The sequence below is a fragment of the Cynoglossus semilaevis genome, chromosome 3 (genome assembly GCF_000523025.1).
Source record: "Cynoglossus semilaevis isolate Cse_v1.0 chromosome 3, Cse_v1.0, whole genome shotgun sequence".
In the NCBI taxonomy this organism is placed as follows: Eukaryota; Metazoa; Chordata; class Actinopteri; order Pleuronectiformes; family Cynoglossidae; genus Cynoglossus; species Cynoglossus semilaevis.
In genome coordinates, this window is record NC_024309.1 from 13926793 (window position 1) to 13947059 (window position 20267).

The 20267-nt window shown below is 41.3% G+C and overlaps 2 protein-coding genes across 3 annotated transcripts in view; one reads left to right on the plus strand and one right to left on the minus strand.

Moving 5' to 3' along the window:
- The window catches only part of LOC103377438 (ADP/ATP translocase 3-like), a 2850-nt gene extending 1944 nt beyond the window's left edge, over window positions 1-906 (plus strand). Inside the window, exon 2 of the mRNA XM_008308250.3 lies at window positions 5-906. Coding sequence (XP_008306472.3) covers window positions 5-858 — 854 coding nt within the window. The 3' untranslated portion in view covers window positions 859-906. The remainder of the gene's footprint in view (window positions 1-4) is intronic.
- A 259-nt stretch (window positions 907-1165) lies between these two features.
- Window positions 1166-20267, minus strand: part of epc1a (enhancer of polycomb homolog 1 (Drosophila) a) — a 20051-nt gene continuing 949 nt past the window's right edge. The window contains exons 2-15 of one of the 2 annotated variants that reach the window (XM_017031486.2): window positions 19676-19793; window positions 13496-13655; window positions 12286-12431; window positions 11729-11935; window positions 11467-11615; window positions 9799-9952; window positions 8694-8852; window positions 8495-8584; window positions 8187-8335; window positions 7006-7415; window positions 4792-4973; window positions 4287-4428; window positions 3396-3807; window positions 1166-2785 (exon numbers count right to left, since the gene is read on the minus strand). In XM_017031486.2, coding sequence (XP_016886975.1) covers window positions 2713-2785; window positions 3396-3807; window positions 4287-4428; window positions 4792-4973; window positions 7006-7415; window positions 8187-8335; window positions 8495-8584; window positions 8694-8852; window positions 9799-9952; window positions 11467-11615; window positions 11729-11935; window positions 12286-12431; window positions 13496-13595 — 2373 coding nt within the window. In that variant the 5' untranslated portion in view covers window positions 13596-13655; window positions 19676-19793 and the 3' untranslated portion in view covers window positions 1166-2712. The other variant, XM_008308241.3, reaches the window with a different exon arrangement.

A 20267-nucleotide genomic window follows, 5' to 3' on the forward strand; every position in this document is an offset into this window, starting at 1 on the left:
GCGGGTGGCGTGGCAGCAGCCGTCTCTAAAACAACCGTGGCCCCCATCGAGAGGGTCAAGCTTCTGCTCCAGGTCCAACACGCCAGTCGACAGATCACCAAAGACCAGCAGTACAAGGGCATCGTGGACTGCATTGTGCGTATACCCAAAGAGCAGGGAGTCCTCTCGTTCTGGAGAGGAAACCTCGCCAACGTCATCAGGTACTTCCCCACCCAGGCCCTCAACTTCGCCTTTAAAGACAAGTACAAGGCTGTGTTCCTGGACGGTGTGGACAGTAGAACTCAATTCTGGAGGTACTTTGCTGGTAACCTAGCCTCTGGAGGTGCTGCTGGCGCCACCTCCCTGTGTTTTGTGTATCCACTAGACTTTGCCCGTACTCGTCTAGCCGCTGACGTGGGAAAGGCTGGAGCAGAAAGGGAGTTTAACGGTCTGGGGGACTGTCTGATAAAGGTCTTTCAGTCTGACGGTCTGAAAGGTTTGTACCAGGGTTTTAACGTGTCAGTGCAGGGCATCATCATCTACAGAGCCGCTTACTTCGGAATCTACGACACGGCCAAAGGGATGCTGCCGGACCCAAAGAACACCCCCATACTGGTGAGTTGGATGATCGCACAGACGGTGACGGCCGTAGCTGGTCTGGCTTCGTACCCCCTCGACACTGTCCGCAGACGCATGATGATGCAATCTGGACGGAAAGGAGCGGACATCATGTACAGTGGGACCATCGACTGCTGGAGGAAGATCTCACGTGATGAAGGCATCAAGGCTTTCTTCAAAGGAGCCTTGTCTAACGTTCTCAGGGGAATGGGCGGGGCCTTTGTACTGGTGATATATGATGAGCTCAAGAAAATCATCTGAGTATGGTCAGCATCAACAGCATTGGCCATCTTAGGGCTGTGCCTTTTTCCCCAAAATTTGTGGACTTTTTTTTTTTTTGGAATTTTGGAGTGTGGAAGAGCAGAACTGTCCTGTTTGACTTGGTTGGCTAAAGTCAGACTGTCGTCTTTAGTCGACACTCAAGGATCAATAAATGAAAAAAACTAACCCTAGTGTTGTGGCTCATTTTCAAATCTCTTCAACCAATTAAAAAGACGAAGGTGACTAGAATCACCATAAACCTCTGTTACTGTCATCTTTTTACTGATGGAAAAGGAGTTGACTTGTCTTTTTTTTTTTTTTACATAGTGTTTTAAACCCATAAATGTGATGTGATAATTAAACTTAAGAAAATAAGTTACAGCCCTGATATCTCATTTTTTACTGCGTGAACCACCACATTTACTTGGTTTGTACATCGACTAAAATTCTGGGGCAATAGGTAAAAAGCATGTAATGATGTTTTCATGCTTCACAGTTAATATGTCAGTTCAAGTACATTCATATGTTTAATGGCAATGTTTTTCCTTTTTAAGTTAAGTTAAATCCTCATTATCAGAATGTGTTTAGAAAACGGAAAAATAACGCATCTACCAAAGAAAAAATAATTTTGGGGGGGGGGGGAGGTTTTGGTCATTGTATGGAAACCAGATTGGTATTTTTGGGTGGACTCAGTGAACCTTTCAAGTGGGGAATCTGCACACGACCATCAAAGACAACTTGACATACAGTTATTTTCCGCTGACTCGTCTCCCTTATCACTAAAACAACCAACGAGTTACAAATCAACCAACAAATGAAGCCTTTCAAACATGAAAACAAAAACGGAAATATTACAATCAAGTTAACCACAAGAACAGAAAAAAAAAATACAAAAATAATTTTGTTTTTACAAAAATGTCTTGAGGGATGAAACAAATAGAAAAAAGGGAACGTGCATGAAAATGAAGGACAAAAAAAAAAAAAACTTTAAAAAAATAAAAAAGCAGCATCAGATTTTTTTTTTAAAAACAAGTCAAAAAAAAGGACAAAAATAGTGCTTTAATCAGAGGCAGAAGAGACTTCACCCCTGGTTTGTTACTTGTATTTCGGATGATGATGATGAAAGTTACCAGGAAAATAGGGGGAGCACCTGAGTGCATCAAGCTCCTCCTCTGGCTTGTAATGTCACCACATGATTGACAGAAAAAGCACAGGAAAAAAAAAAAAAAAAGGATGCGAATTGTGGAGGACGGAGGGACCTGCTTTGTGTTCACAATATACAAAAAATACCCAGGAGTCTGTAGCTACCTAACACTTACTACAGCACATGAACCAACGTAGGTACAGTGTACAAATAAAAAGAGTAAAAAAAACAAAACAAAAAAACAACCGAAAATAAAAAATAAACTGTAAACACAGCACAATAAATAGATAAAAACAGCAGGCTCCGCACCATGCACATGATGTGATAAAACTCTTCTCTATACAACTCCCACCTCACCATCACTTACTTGGCTTATTCTTTTTTTTTTCCTTTAAATTCGACTCCCAAGTGCAAAACATCACAAATGGACAGTTCTGTATTCAAGTCATATATATACAGGGGATATTACAAATATGTAGTTACTGTACACATACTAATTTTGCCATATTCATAATTTACAGATGTCAACTTTTTTTTAAACTTTAACAGTAACAAAAGAAAAAAAGATTTTTAAAGAATGAGAGATGAAAATTGCAAGCGAGCGGCTGCAGCCGTCGGTCATTCCGTGTCAAGAGTCCCACCGTCCCTTTTGCATTCCCGATGCTACGATGCACAGCACCTGATAGAGTGAACTCCATCCATCACCGGTACTACGTCACCTCCATGGCCACTGTGTTGTCTGCTATACTGTTCAGTGCTGGCTTGTCTTCTTCATGATTATCCCTGTGGAGAGACGATCAGACGATTTATCAGTCAAAGCAGCGGTGTTGAGGCAGACCACAACCCCCCCACCCCGATCCCCTGACCTGGCTACAGTCTACACCTCTCAGCCTCCACCTTGATGTAAGGTGACAGAGAAAAACTTAAAATTGAGAGTTTTAGTTTCCATTATTCCATCATTACTAATTGTCACATTCACATACTGCCCTCATTTGACTTTCTGCACAAAAAAAAAGCATAAAAGGGGAAAAAGTGAAACTAAAAATCGTAATATTTCGGTGTATCAATATTTTCTTACGCCACTACTTGTAAATTAAAATTTTCCAAAAATTTCCTTTACACCAATGGCAGCAGGACTTCAAAACTGAATTATTTTACAATTGTAATTTTTAAAGCCTACTTTTTTAAATTGTTATCCTGAGTAACACTGTTTTCCTTCACGGATGAAAACCTTTTTTTGCAGGGCACAGAAATTTCAACAAAACCCAGGAGGAGTCATGTGAGCCATACTGAAAAGACCAAAGTCGTCCTTTAGAAGGAACAAAACAAAGATACATTTGTTAAACTTTCTGAGAAGTTACCACACGTTCTAGTGGAGGACCGTATCACTCACTTTGAGCCCATGTCCATGGGCGATGCTGCAGAGACTTTGGGCATCTGCAGGTTGGTGGCGGCGGACAGCTTTAAGGCAGAGGCCGGCACGGTGCCAAGAGTGCGTGGGATGTGGCGTCCAGCCAGACTGGCGGCTGACGGCACGCTTAGACAGATGTTATTCCCGAGTAGGACCTGAGTGGTGACGGGGGTGGAGTTAGGGCTGTTGCATCCCAGGATCCCCAACGCTGCTGCTGTGTGGTTGCTGGGGTTGGAGTTGTGAGAGGTGGAGATGGCGTTGGCAGGTGAGGGCGTGGTGGCGTTTGAGGAGGGCTGGAGAAAAGTCTGGGCTGTGGTGGTGGTATGTGTGGCTGATTGATTTGTCTGGTGAAGAACTGCCGTGGTTGTAGAAAGGTGCAAACCTTTGAAAACACCTGTGTGAACAACAAGATTGTTGAATGAAATAATAAAAAAAAAAAACAGGATTAGTTCCAGAAGAATCTATTCACCTGACATAACGCAAAGCAATAATTTCAGGAATTTCACATCAGATCATCTATGAATCTTCTCTGGTAATTTCATCTCCAACATCTCCCTTCAGTTCATGCCAAAACCATCTCAGTCTCACCTTTCTAACATCTGAACCCCAAAGGTTAAACTGTTAACTGAGCTGAGTTTTTCAGTCCATCAGGCTCAGTGTCAATAAAGACCCCACTATCCTCAGCCCTGCCTCCTGTATGTGTTACACTTCATACTGTCAACATCAGTTCTCACTACTGTGGGCTAAAACCTTTCCCTCTTCTCCTCTCTGCACTGACGTTAGCTTTGATTTCACCACTACACCTCATCCTTGTCACTCATGTACAAACAGTGACTCCATCATGAGTTAAAAAAAGGCATAACAATCTCCCACCTGCACCTGTGAGGACCCCGTTTACTCCACTCGCCAGCACTAGCTCTTCTTTGGACTTGAAGCTCAGCAGCTGGTCTGTGGTGACAAGTGCTGAAGCAGCAAACTGGGCACTGGCCTGGTCCAACGTCTTGGACACGAGTGTCTGGACGGGAATCAGAGAGAAAACAGACTTGGTGGTTGACAGGAACTGTCACATGACCTTTTTCTTCTAAAGCAGTATTTTTACCTGTTGAAAATTGAAGGCATGTGCACTTAACACAAGTAAAGTCGATCAGTTAACGCCTGCAGACTCAAGGCCTCACATCACACATGAGGTTCACCTACTGCTACACTTCACACTGGTTTACACTCAGATGTTTGAATGATGATTTCTCTGGTCTTCAACGACTTTGATGTAATTATGGGGATTGTTTTGTGAGCTTTAACTGTTCAACTTGAACTGATAGAAAAAAGGGAAACTTTTTTCCAGCAGATGTAAAAACCTGCTGAGCTCGTCATCACTGACCTTCGTGTTGGTCATTGTCACAGAGTTGTTGGCTTGTTGTTGCTGCTGCTGTTGTTGCTGCTGTTTTTGTTGATGTTGATGTTGTTGTTGCTGCTGCTGTTGCTGTTGGGACTGCTCCAGCTGCTGCTTCTGCATGAGGACCAACTGCTCCTGGTGCTGCTGGTACTGCTCTGCTGTGAACACTGTGGAAGGGAAACATGCACTGAGTCAGGGGATGGAACTTGTGTCCAAGACATTATGGGACAAACAAAAAGTCATAAATTAGATTAAATTAGAGATGTGCTGATGACATTTTTTCAGCTGATTCTTTCTTACTTTGACAAATAAAAGCTTGGAAAATAAATCTCTATTAACAACATCTGAAACTTTAATTTAATTGCAAATTTCTTTGCAAATAAATGCCCAACAATTACAAATTAAACGTCTGACATGATCAGGTGTGATCATTTCAAAGTGCTATTTCCTGAACATAAATGAACATTTATGTTCAAAACATAAATGGTAGGTTTTATTTCGATAAACAAAGTCATCTCTGCTTTGTCACCTGAACCCAGCAATCTAAACAAACACTTGGACAACTTGAAACAGCTCCAGTAACACTACAACAAAATAAAGCCCCAGGTCAGTTTGGCCAGACAAGTTTGCCTGGGTGATGGTGTTAACTGTCAGTTCAAGTTTGTTGTTAAAAACACTAAGTGGAGGCTCTCCTGTCTGCCCTCAGTTTTGCATCGTTAGTGCACTGCTCACTTAACCCTTCAGCCTTCTGATTCCACAAGACATCACCAAGCGGGTGATATATTTGACATCACACAGAGGATAACAACAGGACTGGGAAGCAGCAGTGGTCTGAAATATGGTTGCATTTCAGGAAAAAGACAATAGGCCGTTTGTAAGAACAACAACAACAAAAAGGTGGTGAAATACACACGGCATGCAGGAACACTTAATTTACAATCAAAGAGCATTCTCCCATTCACTGATAAGCAATTACATTGTTGTGTGCCTTGAACATAAACTCACTCACATCCTGTCCTGTATTAGTGACACTTCACAACCAGCATTCATAATAATGTCCATCCTCTATGATTACATCTAGATGATGGGGAGGATGTGTTTGCAGTGCTCACAGTGGAATGTGTTACTAAATCCCTGAGGTGGAATCACCATCACATTACTTTATACTTTTCAAATCATTACTCTAAGACGAGAGTCAGCAGGAGACTGAACATGGGACACCTTTATAAACAACAACCAAACACGGGGTGAACTTTCATAGCTTTCAGACACAGACAAATGTATCCAATGTAACCATTAGTCTGTAGTCTGTTATGGATTGTGTTGCTTCTCCATACAGTGACACTACTGAAAATCCCAATCTTCACAATTATAAGATATATAAAAAGCCAACAGGACACTGATTTATTGAAATCAACAAAAATGTTTTTAAAACCATAACCTAATTTACTGACATGGGCCTTGGTGTTGACTGTTGGCTTTAATACCAGTGAGATGTAATAAAAAACAGCTGTACACAAACAACACAGATGTGCTCTAACTGCTCTTGTTTGTGTTTGCAGTGTGTCACTAAGAGTCAACACAGTCCAATTATGCTTCACTTAAAACACTCAGTTTCACACACACACACACACATCTACAGCTTCAGTCCAGGTCTACTCTCTTATACTCTGTTGTTTTACATTTAATATTAGTCCATCATCTCAGAAACGGGGTGCATTTTTTTTTCTCTCTTATACTCTGTTGTTTTACATTTGATATTAGTCCATCATCTCAGAAAAGGGGTGCATTTTTCCCCAGTAAAATTCAAAACATTCCAGTCTTGTTGCTATGAGAAAACAACACCATGAATGCCAGATAAGGACAATAAAGCACAAATAAAAATACAATAATTTAACTAGAAAATAAAAAATCCCTTTACAAGCCCATAAAGTAATAAGGATTAAACATCCTTTAATTTATCAACACAAAAAATACAATGTGTATCACATTTTAATCCATCACCTTTTTCTAGGTTTGAGGTTTTTTCCCAATAATTCAAATAAATAATTCACTATAATCACCAACCTCATACATCATCATTTCAAACACTCCACTAAACAACATTTATGTAATTTCAAAAAAGTGCAATAGAGCTATTAATCTTCTCAAACTGTTTTTAGATAATAGATATTATACCAAAGTAAAGAAACCACTCACCGTTAGCTGGAGTCAGAACCAGACCAGTGCGGTTCTGGGAGCTGGATCCTCCAGACAAGGTCCTGTTTAGTCCTGACACTGTCCGGCTACAATCCCTAAATACTCTCCGAGACAAATCACCGTCACCCAGGTGGTGATGGGATAGCGTCCGTGGTCTGAAGTGCCTCCAGCGGCAGGACTTGATTTTTAAAAGAATGTGGCTGAGGTCCATGAGCGTTGCTGAGGATGAGGACAGGGGGGATGAAGTGGGGTTGGCCAGGTCTGAGGTATTGTTTTCATTTGAGGTACTGCCGTTAGAGTTTCGGAACGGAGAGCTGGGAAGTGGCGTAGTGAGTGGTTCTGGTTCAGGGTCTGAATCCAGGATCTGACAGATGTTCTCCACATCTGTGTGCGCTCTGTCCAACAACACCCTAGAAAGGGAAATCCAAGCGTTATTGACATTCATGTACAGCCACAGGTTTTCACTAGCGTCTCAGAGTAGGTAAATGATTAAATGTGATGTGAACCAGTTCTTCCAGTCTGCCTCACAGACAGATTATATGATCACGTACAGCCAAAGACAGAAAACTGTTGATGTCATGAAGAAGCAGCCTGACCTACTTCATTGCTGAAGAAACCTCTCCTCGCAGAGGATACAAACTGGGCTACAACACACTCTCATGTTTACAATCACCAGCAGCCATGTTGTGATTTGTCTATAAGGCTTCAGGGGGTGAGTGAATACCAGGAATAGAAATGCCATGTTGATCATTTTAGCAGTCGACTTGATGATTTATCATGGGGTTGGTCTGCCAAATGATCTCTATGAACCTGCCAAAGAGCTGCTATGAGGAACAGGCTCTGTGGTTTCAGCCAACACTTGGCTCAGTGTCTCCTGCTCACTATTGTTTTTGGCTGCGTTCACACATTTCATATTGCTACATTTCCTCAGGCTTTTTTGGTCTTCACTTATGTGTCATTGCAGAAAAAAAAAACATAATTAATCCATGAAGCAATTTAGCTGAATGTTAATCAGATCATACTAAATGTGACAGATGTTAGATGTAAAATTACTGAATATATTGCGCATGTGAATGGATCATGTCATTTTAGGTCAGTTAAAGTCCCAGAGCTAACAAAAAAAAAAACAAAACAAAAAAAAAAACAAACAAACAAAAAAAAAAACAACAGTCTGAGCTTACCTGCCGCCTCTGCCCAGCCGACGCCTCGCCAAACCTATGCAGCGTCGTGGCCAGTTCAGCGAAGTTAAACAGTAGCGGAAGCGGGAATCCCCGAGGCCACCTTCTGATGGACTAACCCAGGGCCAGTTACCACAATGGTCTGGACGAGACTGGAAGAATGAAAGGATGACATGAAAAGCGTTAGAGCTTTGACTAGCTAATGTGTGTTGAAAAGAGAAGTTGTTATGATTGGACTGGTGAAAGAATATCATCCACAGCAGTCAGTCAGTCAACCTGCTGTGGCATCTATGGAGACAGAGGTCACTCACAGCATAGTACTGACAGCCGGCTTTCCTCCTGAAGGCGAAGCAGCCGTCTGGGTCATTCTCCTCTTCTGCCTCCGAGGAACCTGAATGAATCTGTTCAACCCAAACACATCAGTCCACGTGTGACAGACTGAAAGTCATGTAGATCACTCTGCACAATCCAAATGTAACACTCAGTTTCACAGAATCACAATCACGGTACCTGTGAATAGGGCTCTTCGTCTGAGCTGGGAAAATCATACTGGTTGAGGTCCTTGGGATTGAACACCAAGGGTTCTGAATGTTGAGGTGCAGACAGGGGCGGGATCTTGGGTTTCTTTTCGTATTTCCTTTTAGTTCGCACTGCCTCCGTCTTCTCTGGCTGCAAGAATGAAAACAGAAGCAGGGATTAATGTTTACAGCACTGGTCATTTCAAAAGAAAATGCTGAGTGAGCCTGTTGCTGGCCGGACATCGTTAATGGCCGAGTACGACTACAGAGAGTAAAATCGGCATTGATATGCAGATGGCAGCACGTGCCAGATGCTGTAGTCGAGCCAGATGGCTCTGTGCTTCCTCCCACCCCAAAATCTGTGCTCTGCTGTATTTAACCCCAATATTCCCCGTGGGACAACACCCCCTCCTCCTGAACTGGCTCCCATCTCCACTGGGATTTGTCAGGTCCTATTCAGTGCTCAGAAGTAAGGACAAAGCAAAGAGACCCCACAGAGACCCCTGTGTCAGGAGAATGAGAAATAAGGTTGGAGTGATGGAGTAGAAGAGAGAGGAGGAGGAGGAGAAGGGAGTAGAAACGAACTCCTAAAACAATAGTCAACCAGCTGGTAGAAAAAAAATGTAGGAGGAGGGGGATTGATGGGGAAGTACTTGCAGTGGGGCAGGAAGTGGGGGAGTTAATGAAGTTATAGTGAGAGGGGTTGATGCCAAATAATGATGTGTGCAAGCATGTAAAATGTCTGAGGATTTCATCCATTACTTATAGAAAGACAGGGTTAGACCAAACATTCTTCTGTCCTTTTATAAATAAAATATTTGATAGGGACATGTGCAATGATTTTAAAACCTTACTTAAACAGCACTTGATTTAAATGACTATAAGCTTTTAAAGCACGTCTGACTCCAAGCCAAAGAAAACACATTTGCTGCTTTTCCTTTCAGCCATCAACTCAGTTTAAGGACAAACAAAGTCAGTTCCAAATCTTAAATAGTTCTGTAGAATTTCAGTTCTGATTCCCACACATTATCATCATCATCATCACGAGGAGATGAAAAGACTGAACTGTGTGGTGAGATCATCAACTGTGTCCTCACCTTCTTGTAGTCCTTCATGTCCATGTGGTCCTGGTGTCTGTACTGGTTACTGTTGGACAGAGGAATGATGGGGATTGTGTAGACAGGTTTGACCAGAGCCCGCTGTGCCAGAGCCTCTGCCATCACCTCACTGCCAAAGTCTGACATTGTGTTTCTGAAAAGACACACAACACACATGGAGGCTGTAGATAACATACACAAAGAAATCTTCCACCGCTCTGGTATGTCTGCTACAAAAGTGTGTATAAAAAAAAAGCCGAACAGCAGTTCTTCCTTTCATCAGGCACAAAGACTGTGGCTCAATAATACAATTTGTTTTTTTATTTTGACTGTAACAAAAATATGTACTAAATGTTTTATTGTATGCATTTAAAAGTTTTGTCTCTCCATGTACTCAATGCACTTCTAACGTTTCAACATTTCTTTGGCCACAATGTGGTTTCATCTCCACATTGGTAGAGTTCTCCAGAAAACCAGTTAGATAAAGTTAACTTCAATCTTTGCTTATTATTTCTCTGGCATGACCGAAATGATTTGGTCTAACAGTGATATCTGTGTGTTCTCACAGACTAAATCAGATGAAAACCTTTCTTATATATAAAAAAAATATATAATATACAAAGACACATCTCACAGTTCCTCAAACTCATTTGACCTATTTTCTCCACCAGACAACAGAGTTGCCACAACAGTACAAATGAAATGACTTCTACTGTTTACTATTATTACTACTATTATCCTCAGATGCAAAAGCAAAGTCTCTAAAAGTAAGAGAACCCGGTTTAGGTTTGTGGTTCATCTTAAATAAACACATGAATATTAAAAACAATGGCTGCACAGCTGTGAACTCTGAATGCAGACCAAAACACACAACCATGTGACTACACACACAGGCCACCTGGGTCACTACACTCCCATCTAATTTCATGCAATAGTCTGCTGAAAATAGAAGCCTGTGAAACTAGAGTGAAGTGCAGCAGTGACTTGAAGGCAGGAAGAGGGTCAGGATAACCAGAGGAAATTGAAATGTCACTACAAATCAAAAAGCACTTCAAGAAGAAGACTCCAACTGAGGCTACCACTGACGGCTACTTTCAGAGGAGATTGATTCCACTCATTTGTCGTGTTTAGATGGATCACTGAGGAACCGGTGAAGGAAAAAAAGGTCTAACAGGTAGTAGACTGTTATAAAGAGAAAAAGAAAATAGACTGGAAGAAAAATCCACAGGCACTGCAGGAGTCGACGAGCTCATTAGCAGCAGCCTCTGCTGGAGAATGAGGGTGGGTTTTAAGTAGTAACATAAGCAAACAAAAGCCTGGATCCCACAATGACCCTAACTCTAATTAACACCAGCAGTCGAGCCTGACCTTACAGAAAAACTAGTGTCTTTTACACCATTGGTTTTGAGGACAAGTGTCTCAATGCAGACTCTGATCTAACTTCATGAGCAGATCAATGCAGAAGACATCAAGTGGTAAAGTTCTGACACAGAGACAGAATACAAATGAAATGACAATTTTATCTTCTCAACAAGTCAAAGAAGAAAAAAAAAGTCACGCTGAACACAACTGTGTTCATGAACATCATAATCTGAGCAGATAAAAACGAACAATCCAGCAGTATGACAACATCTGCCTCTCAGTCATATTCAGCATGTTCTCTCTCACCTCTTCTCCACTATCTCCAATGTGAGGTGCAGCAGTTCCCGCTTACTCTTCTCTCGTCTCTTGATCATCTCTAGGATGGTGACCGCTCTGCTCAGGTCCCGACGCAGCTTCAGCATCTTCTCGTAAGATGCCTCGTCGTTCTTTCGGTTCTGAAAATAACAGAGTGATGACTCAGACTTGTGAGATATTGAAACATTGCTCTGAAGACATTAGAACATTAATGTCACACCACTTATTTACCAACACAGCTCCAGACCCTTACCTTCCTCGTCTGCATCTTCTCGGTTCGTCGTCTGAAGGCCACATAGGGGTCGCTGGTGCTGGAGCCATCTCTCTTCTCCTGCTTCACATTGGGGATGAGGACCCCAGCCTTGAAGGTTTTTCGTTTGCGGCTCCAGTAGTCAAACACCTCTTTGATCAGCTCATCATCCTCCTTCAATAGTAGTTTAGCTTCTGGCAAACTTACGAGCTGCACACAAAATAAAAGGGCTTAGTAGGTTGTTCATTACAGAAAACAATAAAGAGCTGGGTGTCCAGTTTTATAGCTTTTAAAAAGACTGCAACCAGGAATAAAGTGAAGCTGCTGTGTCTTCAGGCAGCACTCATAAACTCTAACCTACTAGGGTTTTACTGCTGTCCACGTTTCAGAAGCTTTCCTACTTTCCCTTAACAGTCCATTAGCTTCCATTGTTATGCAAAAAGAGGAAAATCATGACGTTCCCTAACGTGTCAGAAATACAAACGCAAACAAACTCTTGATTCTGTTTAAAGTCCAAGTGCTTCTACAAATATCACGTTCCTTCACACAGAAACTAATACCTGCTGTCCGCTGCCTTTCTCCAATCGGTCAACCATTTCCTCAAACTGCAGGGCTGTGATTTCCATTTTCTTCTTCAGTTTATTCACAAATGAGTCATCCTCTGAATCTAGGTCGTAGTCTGGTTGTTCTGTGTCCAAACTGAAAGCTGTGGGAAAGGAGAGCTGATTACTGCAGAGACACACACATCAACAGACTTAAAAAAATGCTGCTATGAGAACCATTCATCAAACAAAACCTTTTTATAAATACTGTTTAAAGGATCACAAAAAAGATGAAACCGTGCTTTACACTGTGTCATGATTGTTGTTTATTTTAAGAAAGGATGCTGTGGCATTTTTGAACAAAAATCCTCAGATTTGTGCAGGGTCTAAAGCAACGATTGGTCTTTCTATTGAATCTGTCATGGGGAGATATGATGCCCTGTCAGGGTGGAGAGTCATTTTTATTTAGTGGTTAAACACTTCAAGCTGCACCAATTAACAAAAACTGTGGTGACAGTGTGTCAACTTCAGACACCAGAGAACAGGACACACTGCCTTAGTGCTTGGTTCTGTGTCTGCTAAGAATCAATTAATCTTCCACACAGACTGTGAAATGTCTGCAAATCCTAGTCAGTAATGATAACAGATAATGGTGTGTCTGTTCAACGGTAAACCAGTGGCAGCAATAATTAAGGAGTAGCGGGCTGTCACTGCTCTGTGCACACGGCTTAACTGACCTGTGTAGGTTCTCAGTCATCCACGTTATCTCATCCAAAGTAGTTGGGTTTCCGTAGATGTTTCACCTCTCATCCAAGAAACCTCTTGGGTGAGAGGTGAAACGTCCTTAGAAGAACCTTTCAGTCCACTTGGCCTTGCTGTAACTATTTTGCACATCCTACAGTATTTTTTATTTCAGATGTTGATCAGCTTAATCTCACTACAAGAAAATAAAAGGTGTTTACCCACTGTGTTTATCTGATTTTCCTCTGAAGCTGCAGATAAAAACGGCCAATAGGTTTTGGCCCAACTGAATTATGATCGTATATGTGTGTAAGATTGTACATATGTGAATATGTTATTGATATCAACAAGATACTCAATTCCCCTCACACGTGTGGACCTGCTGAAGTGCTGGTTGCAGTAATGAAACCTAGGATCACGCATTAACTACACACCCTGACAGCCGACACGCACACAAACACAGAGCAGTAACCAAGCTGCTACTCACGCTGTAGGTGAATGAGCTGCTTTGGCATCTTAAAGTCCCCGGGGTAGAGGCCCTCATAGTGCGTAATGTTGCACTCTGCCTCGGGGACAGGGATGACCATGTTGTCCCGCTTCTCTCCGTAAACCTGCTGTGCTGAAATGGCCCGCTGGAGATGGTGCTCCTGTAGGAGAAGGGGAGAGGCACTGTTAAGAAAATGACTGAATTCTGACTGCTCATTCTGTTCATAACACTGTTCCTACAGCCGAAAATGTTCAAGATTAAAAGAATTAAAGACATTTTACTCAAGTGCTGGTAATAAAAACAATAAACCACACAAAAAAAGTTCAGTTACTTGTCAAACACTGTTTTGATCAATTGTGTGACAATATACTGAAGTTTGTCTTGAAACCTACAGGAGTTTGCTTGCATGACCATTTCCTGTTCTTTCTATACTTTGTTCTATGATGTCCCTCTAATAATTTTCGAGTAGCGTTGGCCTCTAAAAGGCTTGTTAAGTTTTGTAAACATTCACCACCTCACACCACAGAGGTCTGATTCATACTGTGTAAGGTTGTGTTACGAAGCAAATCTGCTCGCCCACAGTTAACTTCACCTTACCTCATCACACCACTGTGTTGTTAGGGGCTGCAGCTGTCCTAAAGGCTAGGCTATCACCACAATTTATATATATATAAATTATTTATTTAAGAATTAGTAACAATAGATAGCAATGCCACATATTAAAAGTCAAAGGGAAAAGTATATGTGAATGAAAAACAAAGGATTTAATGTAATATATACCAAATTTATATGATCTAATTATATATTCTGCTGAAGTTGTACAGTGTGCAAATTGTCTTTTTTGTGCCAGTACAAATATGAGAAAAACAATGTTTTCAGGCCTTGACAAAAATCGCAAGACCTGTGATATTTACCAAACATGCACAGACCTAATACAAGCTTCAGAAATGTAGAGCGCAATAAGACATCTGAGCAACGTATGCTGTGTTCTTAGCCCGAGTTACACTTCCTACAGGATTATTTTCAATCTCTAGGGCAACAGATGGCAGACCCAGTCAAACTGACTGAAGTCTGTCTTCAACAAGAATTTTAACAGCGCTCCTTCTCATTTTGCACATCAGACTCAGAAGTTTCTTGGGAGCATTACGCTCAGTGTTAAATAGCAGTCCATGTGGCTGGGAATTAGGACTCAACTTTGCAGCTACATTCCACCTATGCCTCATTTGGACACAACAACATTTGTGTAGGAGTTTAGAGTAGTTAGAGCATGAAAATACAACACAATCCACGAGGACCTTTGTGTGGAGTAGAAAGAGAAGTGATTCAGGGCTGTGAGCTGGATGAAAGGACGCAGCATGTGTCCAAAGCTCAACCATCTGGCCCTGGTACAAGCTCATCATCCAGATCTCTATTTATTTGTTTTTATTTTTGTGACACGCGCACAAACAGAATAGCGAATAGTTTCAACAGCACGGGGGCCTAATAAACCTGAGGACCTGAAGTCACAGTGCTAATCTGAGAGTGTTCATAAAACATCAGTCCTTTTTTTCCTGCCTGTTGCGCTTATGAAGTGTGGGTTGTACATTTAACTCCAAAAACAACAATTCACAAGCATTAGTCACATGTGTGCAGAGACTGCCTCCAAAACTCACGCCAATACAAAACCTTAGAGAGTTGTTTGACAGTTTAAATATCCAATGTGTGCCTTTGCTTTTACTTGATTGATGCTCTTGAAGAAAATACTTCCTATTACGTTGACACAAGGAACCTCATCTCTATTCTATTATTATTGATTATCAACATTTATGTTTGATAAAAGAAATATATCTTTTTATTTGTCAAATTTCTAGCTTAAACCACAACTTATGGCAAGAAAATAATACTTTATTTTTTGTGTGAAAAACATGTCAAACCAATACATTCCATTTGAAGCTCAAAGACTTTTATTCATACAAATAGCTGACAATTCAGACATACCAACCAGGGCTAAAATTACACCTTTTGTGAAGAAAACCCAAAACGGCAAACTAGAGGTTTTTAGAACATGGCCCATCTTGGGGTGAATAACATATGTATGGGAGGTTACTTCAAATCCATGAACACAGCAGCAGTGATGCAAAACAGGATATGTTTAATCATCTACTACGTTTCACTCTTTTTCAGAGAACTTAAGCTACTACATTCTTCTTCAGATTGAGACCTGCCGTGGCCTTCGTTAGAGGAGGATATTAGCAATAAAGGGTTTGAACAAGAATCCCTGAACTGCCTCTGACCTAAAGACTCATCCGTCACAGCTGTGATTCTGACCATCAGAACTCACAGCCTGGGAACGTCTTGATTGGAAACGTTTGTGAATGTAACATTTTTTGCTACAATTCTCAATTAATGTCTGCAGTCAAAAATTGTCCATGGCTGACAAAAAAAGAGAACATTTTACTAGTTCTTTACAATTCTTCATGCAGAAAGATGAATGAAACAACACAGCAGCACAGATCCATGCATGACCCTTGATTCCAGAGTGGCTCCTAAATACACACAGACCAAATACAACTAAATTATTTTCCTATTCAAGTTGAAACACCAAATACTGTGGAGCCCTCGCAGCAGTGGAGCTTTGTCACAGCGGCAGATACTGATAGGCCGCCAGGAAATGAAGATCTATTTTTCCTGCACTGCAGGCACCTTCCATTAAATGTTGCCCGAAAAGAAACAGTTACCTCAAATAAAAGTTGCCAAGGCAACAAAGTGTGGCCTTCAGCAGGTGTTTTCAGAGAAGAAAAACTAGTCTAACTATAACAGACTGAATTCATTTATAAAAGCTTGGACTTATTTCATGGAGAAGCCAGTTCATTATGTACTGGATCCATCTTGTGTTAAACAGAGGCAATCCACATCAATCACTTGAGAAAACGGATTTATTCAGCTACATTTCTGTCAATGTAAATATTAAAACTTATTTTTGGCCAAACACAATGTTACCCAGACTGACCACCATGAAGGGGAGATTTGATAACAAATTAGCATGCCTTGTCTTAACAGCTTGTAAGGGCAGAATTCCAGTTTATGAACAGAGGATGTGTTGCAGACAAGAGATGTGGTACCAACCTCAAACACACAAAAATATGTCCAAACATTTCTGGATTTACATGGTGTTAAAAAACAGACATTCCTGTTCTTTTTGGCAGAACTTCACACAACTGTTATACAGAATAACAGTCTGTCCAATGTTGATAATAAAGGTTTGCAAGTTTATGGTACAACATGTCTGTTCCTGTCTAACTGTAAGGCATATATTGCACTTCTATGCATCACCAATTCCAAAACACCTTAAGCAAAAAAAAACAACAACAATATATTGCAGATTATTAAGCCTATTAAATTAAACAAGATGTGTGCACACACTTTCTTAGACAACGTGGTTTTGAAGCCAGCATTTGGCCATTCAGACCGAGACAGTGCTAGACAGAATGTGGGTCAGGAAGCTGAACCATGCACGGCCTCGTAGTAAAACTGTCCTCTTTATCTCTCCTGTCACTCTGTTATGTAATGACACCCAGAGCATGTGTACAGTAGAGCGAGGAAGGGGGGGAACAGGGAGGGAGGGGTGTAGCAGATTTTCTGCTGACTGTGCTGACCCCCACCCCATCTGTCTGTCTGTGTTTCTGTCTCCTAAGGAAACAACTGCCAATGTGGTGTTGAGGAGAAATAAAGAACCAGAAATGTAATAAACAACTACAACAACCTTACCCTGCTTGACACGTGCCAAGAACTTGGGACAAAGCCTAAGCTAAAGTAAAGACCTATATATGTATAATACCCACTAACACAGTTCCATCAATTTGTTTACCATTAAATATTTAAAGCTCTTACCAAATTACAACTACAATGTTCTGACAATTATACAAAAACGTGACTGCTGAGCAACGATCTGAAAGGAATACAATTCCAGATAAATACGCTCTGTTATTCACAAGCTTTCACAAAAAAGCGTAAAAGAGAGCAAAAGTTAATTGGGTCTGTATAATTCCCCGGTGTACTTCAAAACAAACCAGAACCGTTTCAATTACATTTAGAACCAAACAAGACAGGGCAAACACATGGCAGAAACCGAAACTGTCAACAAACCACCCAGCTGTCAAACCAGCCGGTAGCCTCACTTTCGCCACCTGGCGTCTTCTCACAAGAAATGCAGCCTATTCGCGGCCTGTTCGCGCTTTCCTTCACTACACACAAAGTCAACAAAATGGTGGAACACGGAAAAGTCACGTGATTCCTTTGTGCCTTCCAGCTCAACTGTATGCCAGCAAAACGGACATAACATCACCTAAAAATAAAAATACGAACGAAAACCTGAACACAATAACACTAATGGTGGAATGGGACATGAATATTCCATTTTCATCGAGTTACGTCGTGTGCGCTAAAGAGCAGACCTGGCGGCCATTTTGCAGCAGCTTGCGCAGGTTAGCACAGCGGCTCTGCTTCACACAAAACACACCAAAATATTCTAACAGCAGCCGAGCTGCAGTTAAATCACGTACCGATTCTTCTTCCTTCTCCATCCCCGTCGGCATCTGCGGTACAGCTCTGTTAATGGAGGCATATTCGTGCAGGTCAGGCAGATCCTCGCAGCGGAAGACAGGGAGCGGTTTGCTAGCATCCAGCGCCCGTGCCCGAAACGACAATTTACTCATTTTTATAGCAAAAGATGCAGCACAAATCTATTGGATCTGCTCGGAATCGCTGCAAATCTGCTTCGAGTTCTCATGGATGAAACTGTGACGGCCTCTGTGTTTCAAACGGTCGGTTGAGAGCGTTCTCTGGTCCGTTGCAGCGCGAGCAGAGCCGGGCAGGCCCCGGGTCTCGGTCGCTCTCTGTCGGTCTATTCTCTCCCTGAGCTCCGCTGTTCCTCCCCCGGTTCAATACGCCATGGCCAACATGGCGGACATTACAAACTCATGCAGCTCTGCCGCTCTAAACGAGGGGCCCAACCCCCACAATCACACTAACAGCCATTCCCACGCAGCTCCGCACGCGTGCGCGTTCCTGAGAGCCTCGGGTGAGCGGAGAATAGAGGAGGAGGTGTTGAGAGCGAGATGAGACGGGCTGAAGGAGGTGAAGCTGAGGGAAGGAAGAAGGTGAAACTAAGGAAAGGAAACGAGAAATTCGATAAGAGTAAAGGAGAGGGGGTGAGAATTAGGATAAATGAGAGGAGACTGAGAAGAAGAAGAAAAACTGAAAAGGAGGAATAAGATGAGACTGATGGATATGAGGCTTAGAGGAAGGGAAAGGAAGGAAGGTGGGACTGAAAAAGGAGGAAAAAGTTTAACATGAAAAAAAAGAAGGAAGTAATTGAGAATGAATGAGATGAGGAGACTGAAGGTGAGGAGGTAAGGCTTCTGCAATTGTAAAGATTCTGTCTTTACAATTGCAGAAGCTCAGCAGGATGGGGTGTTGAGCAGCAGTTGGTGACCTGGTGTAATTGCTTCTCTCGTCCCGTTTCAGATTCTTCTTCTGCAAATCTACATTCGTGTTTTTTCTTGAAATAATCAACGACTAAATGAAACCTCCCACTTTCACAACATTCAGCTATAGGTTAAATTGGTGTTGACATCAGAAGATGTATTTATACTACACGTAATAAAATTACAAAATAATAGAGACGTAGCGCGTCTTTTCACACAGTCAAATAATTGTACTTTACGAAATAGGACATCACAGAACATCCAATGTCCTGAGTACGACCACAATAAACTATTCTGTTATATAATCAATTTTAATAATAAAAAACGTTCTGACATGATTTAGATTTAACTTTTACAAATGTCGCCACCGTGTGGTGTGAACGCCACACTCCACAAAGACAAATATAATTACTTTTAATAAAAGGGCATGTTATTTTAAAATACTATCTAATGCAATTTTAAAGTTGACGTAAAACATTTTTCTTTCTCTGTCCTTTTGTTTGTTTGAGCAAACTTACTTGTCCTCAACCAACTAGGAAGTGTGCATTTGACAAGTAACAAGTGTTTCTCATCGAAATTATATGAAAGCGATACACTTCTATATATAATCTCTCTACTTCTCTTTCTCTCTATATAGTATATAGTATATTTATATGTGTGTGTGTGTGTAGAACATATCTATAAAACAACATTCTAGGTCTAAGGTCAATTTCACCTGTGTGAAGTTGCGAAAGGACTCCCACGGCAGTGAGAAAATAATCCTGACAGGAAAACATAAAGATCATCATCCATTTGGCTCGAAAAGACGGACATTGGACGACCATAATGAAGACCTGCGATGCAAAGACAGAGTTTGTAATTATGCATACATTTAGAGCAGGACCTCTAATCATTAAAAAGAAAACAACCTGTTTTTTTTACTGCACCCATAGTAAAAGCCCAACTCACCTACAACCCTTGTTGATATTCTATATATTTGGCTACAAAATAATGTCAACACTGTAGGTCTATACACACTATTCCACATCTCTGTTCATGTATGTTTTACCTGGTTAAATGGTTCAAAACAGCTATTGGCTTCATGTGCGCTGAATAATAAAAAGTTGTAGCTACTATTACATAATTTTATCAATCAATTCAAAGGTTGAAGGGCTAACTGTAGTACAGAAAAATGCATAATATCTAGTAAATGGTCTAGGCTAATATTAACGGTAAGGATTTGCCACAATAATCTAAACATAACAGGTTTATCTATAATTTGTTTCTTAGCTAATAAATGTTACATCTAGCTTTCCGAGCCGTACCGA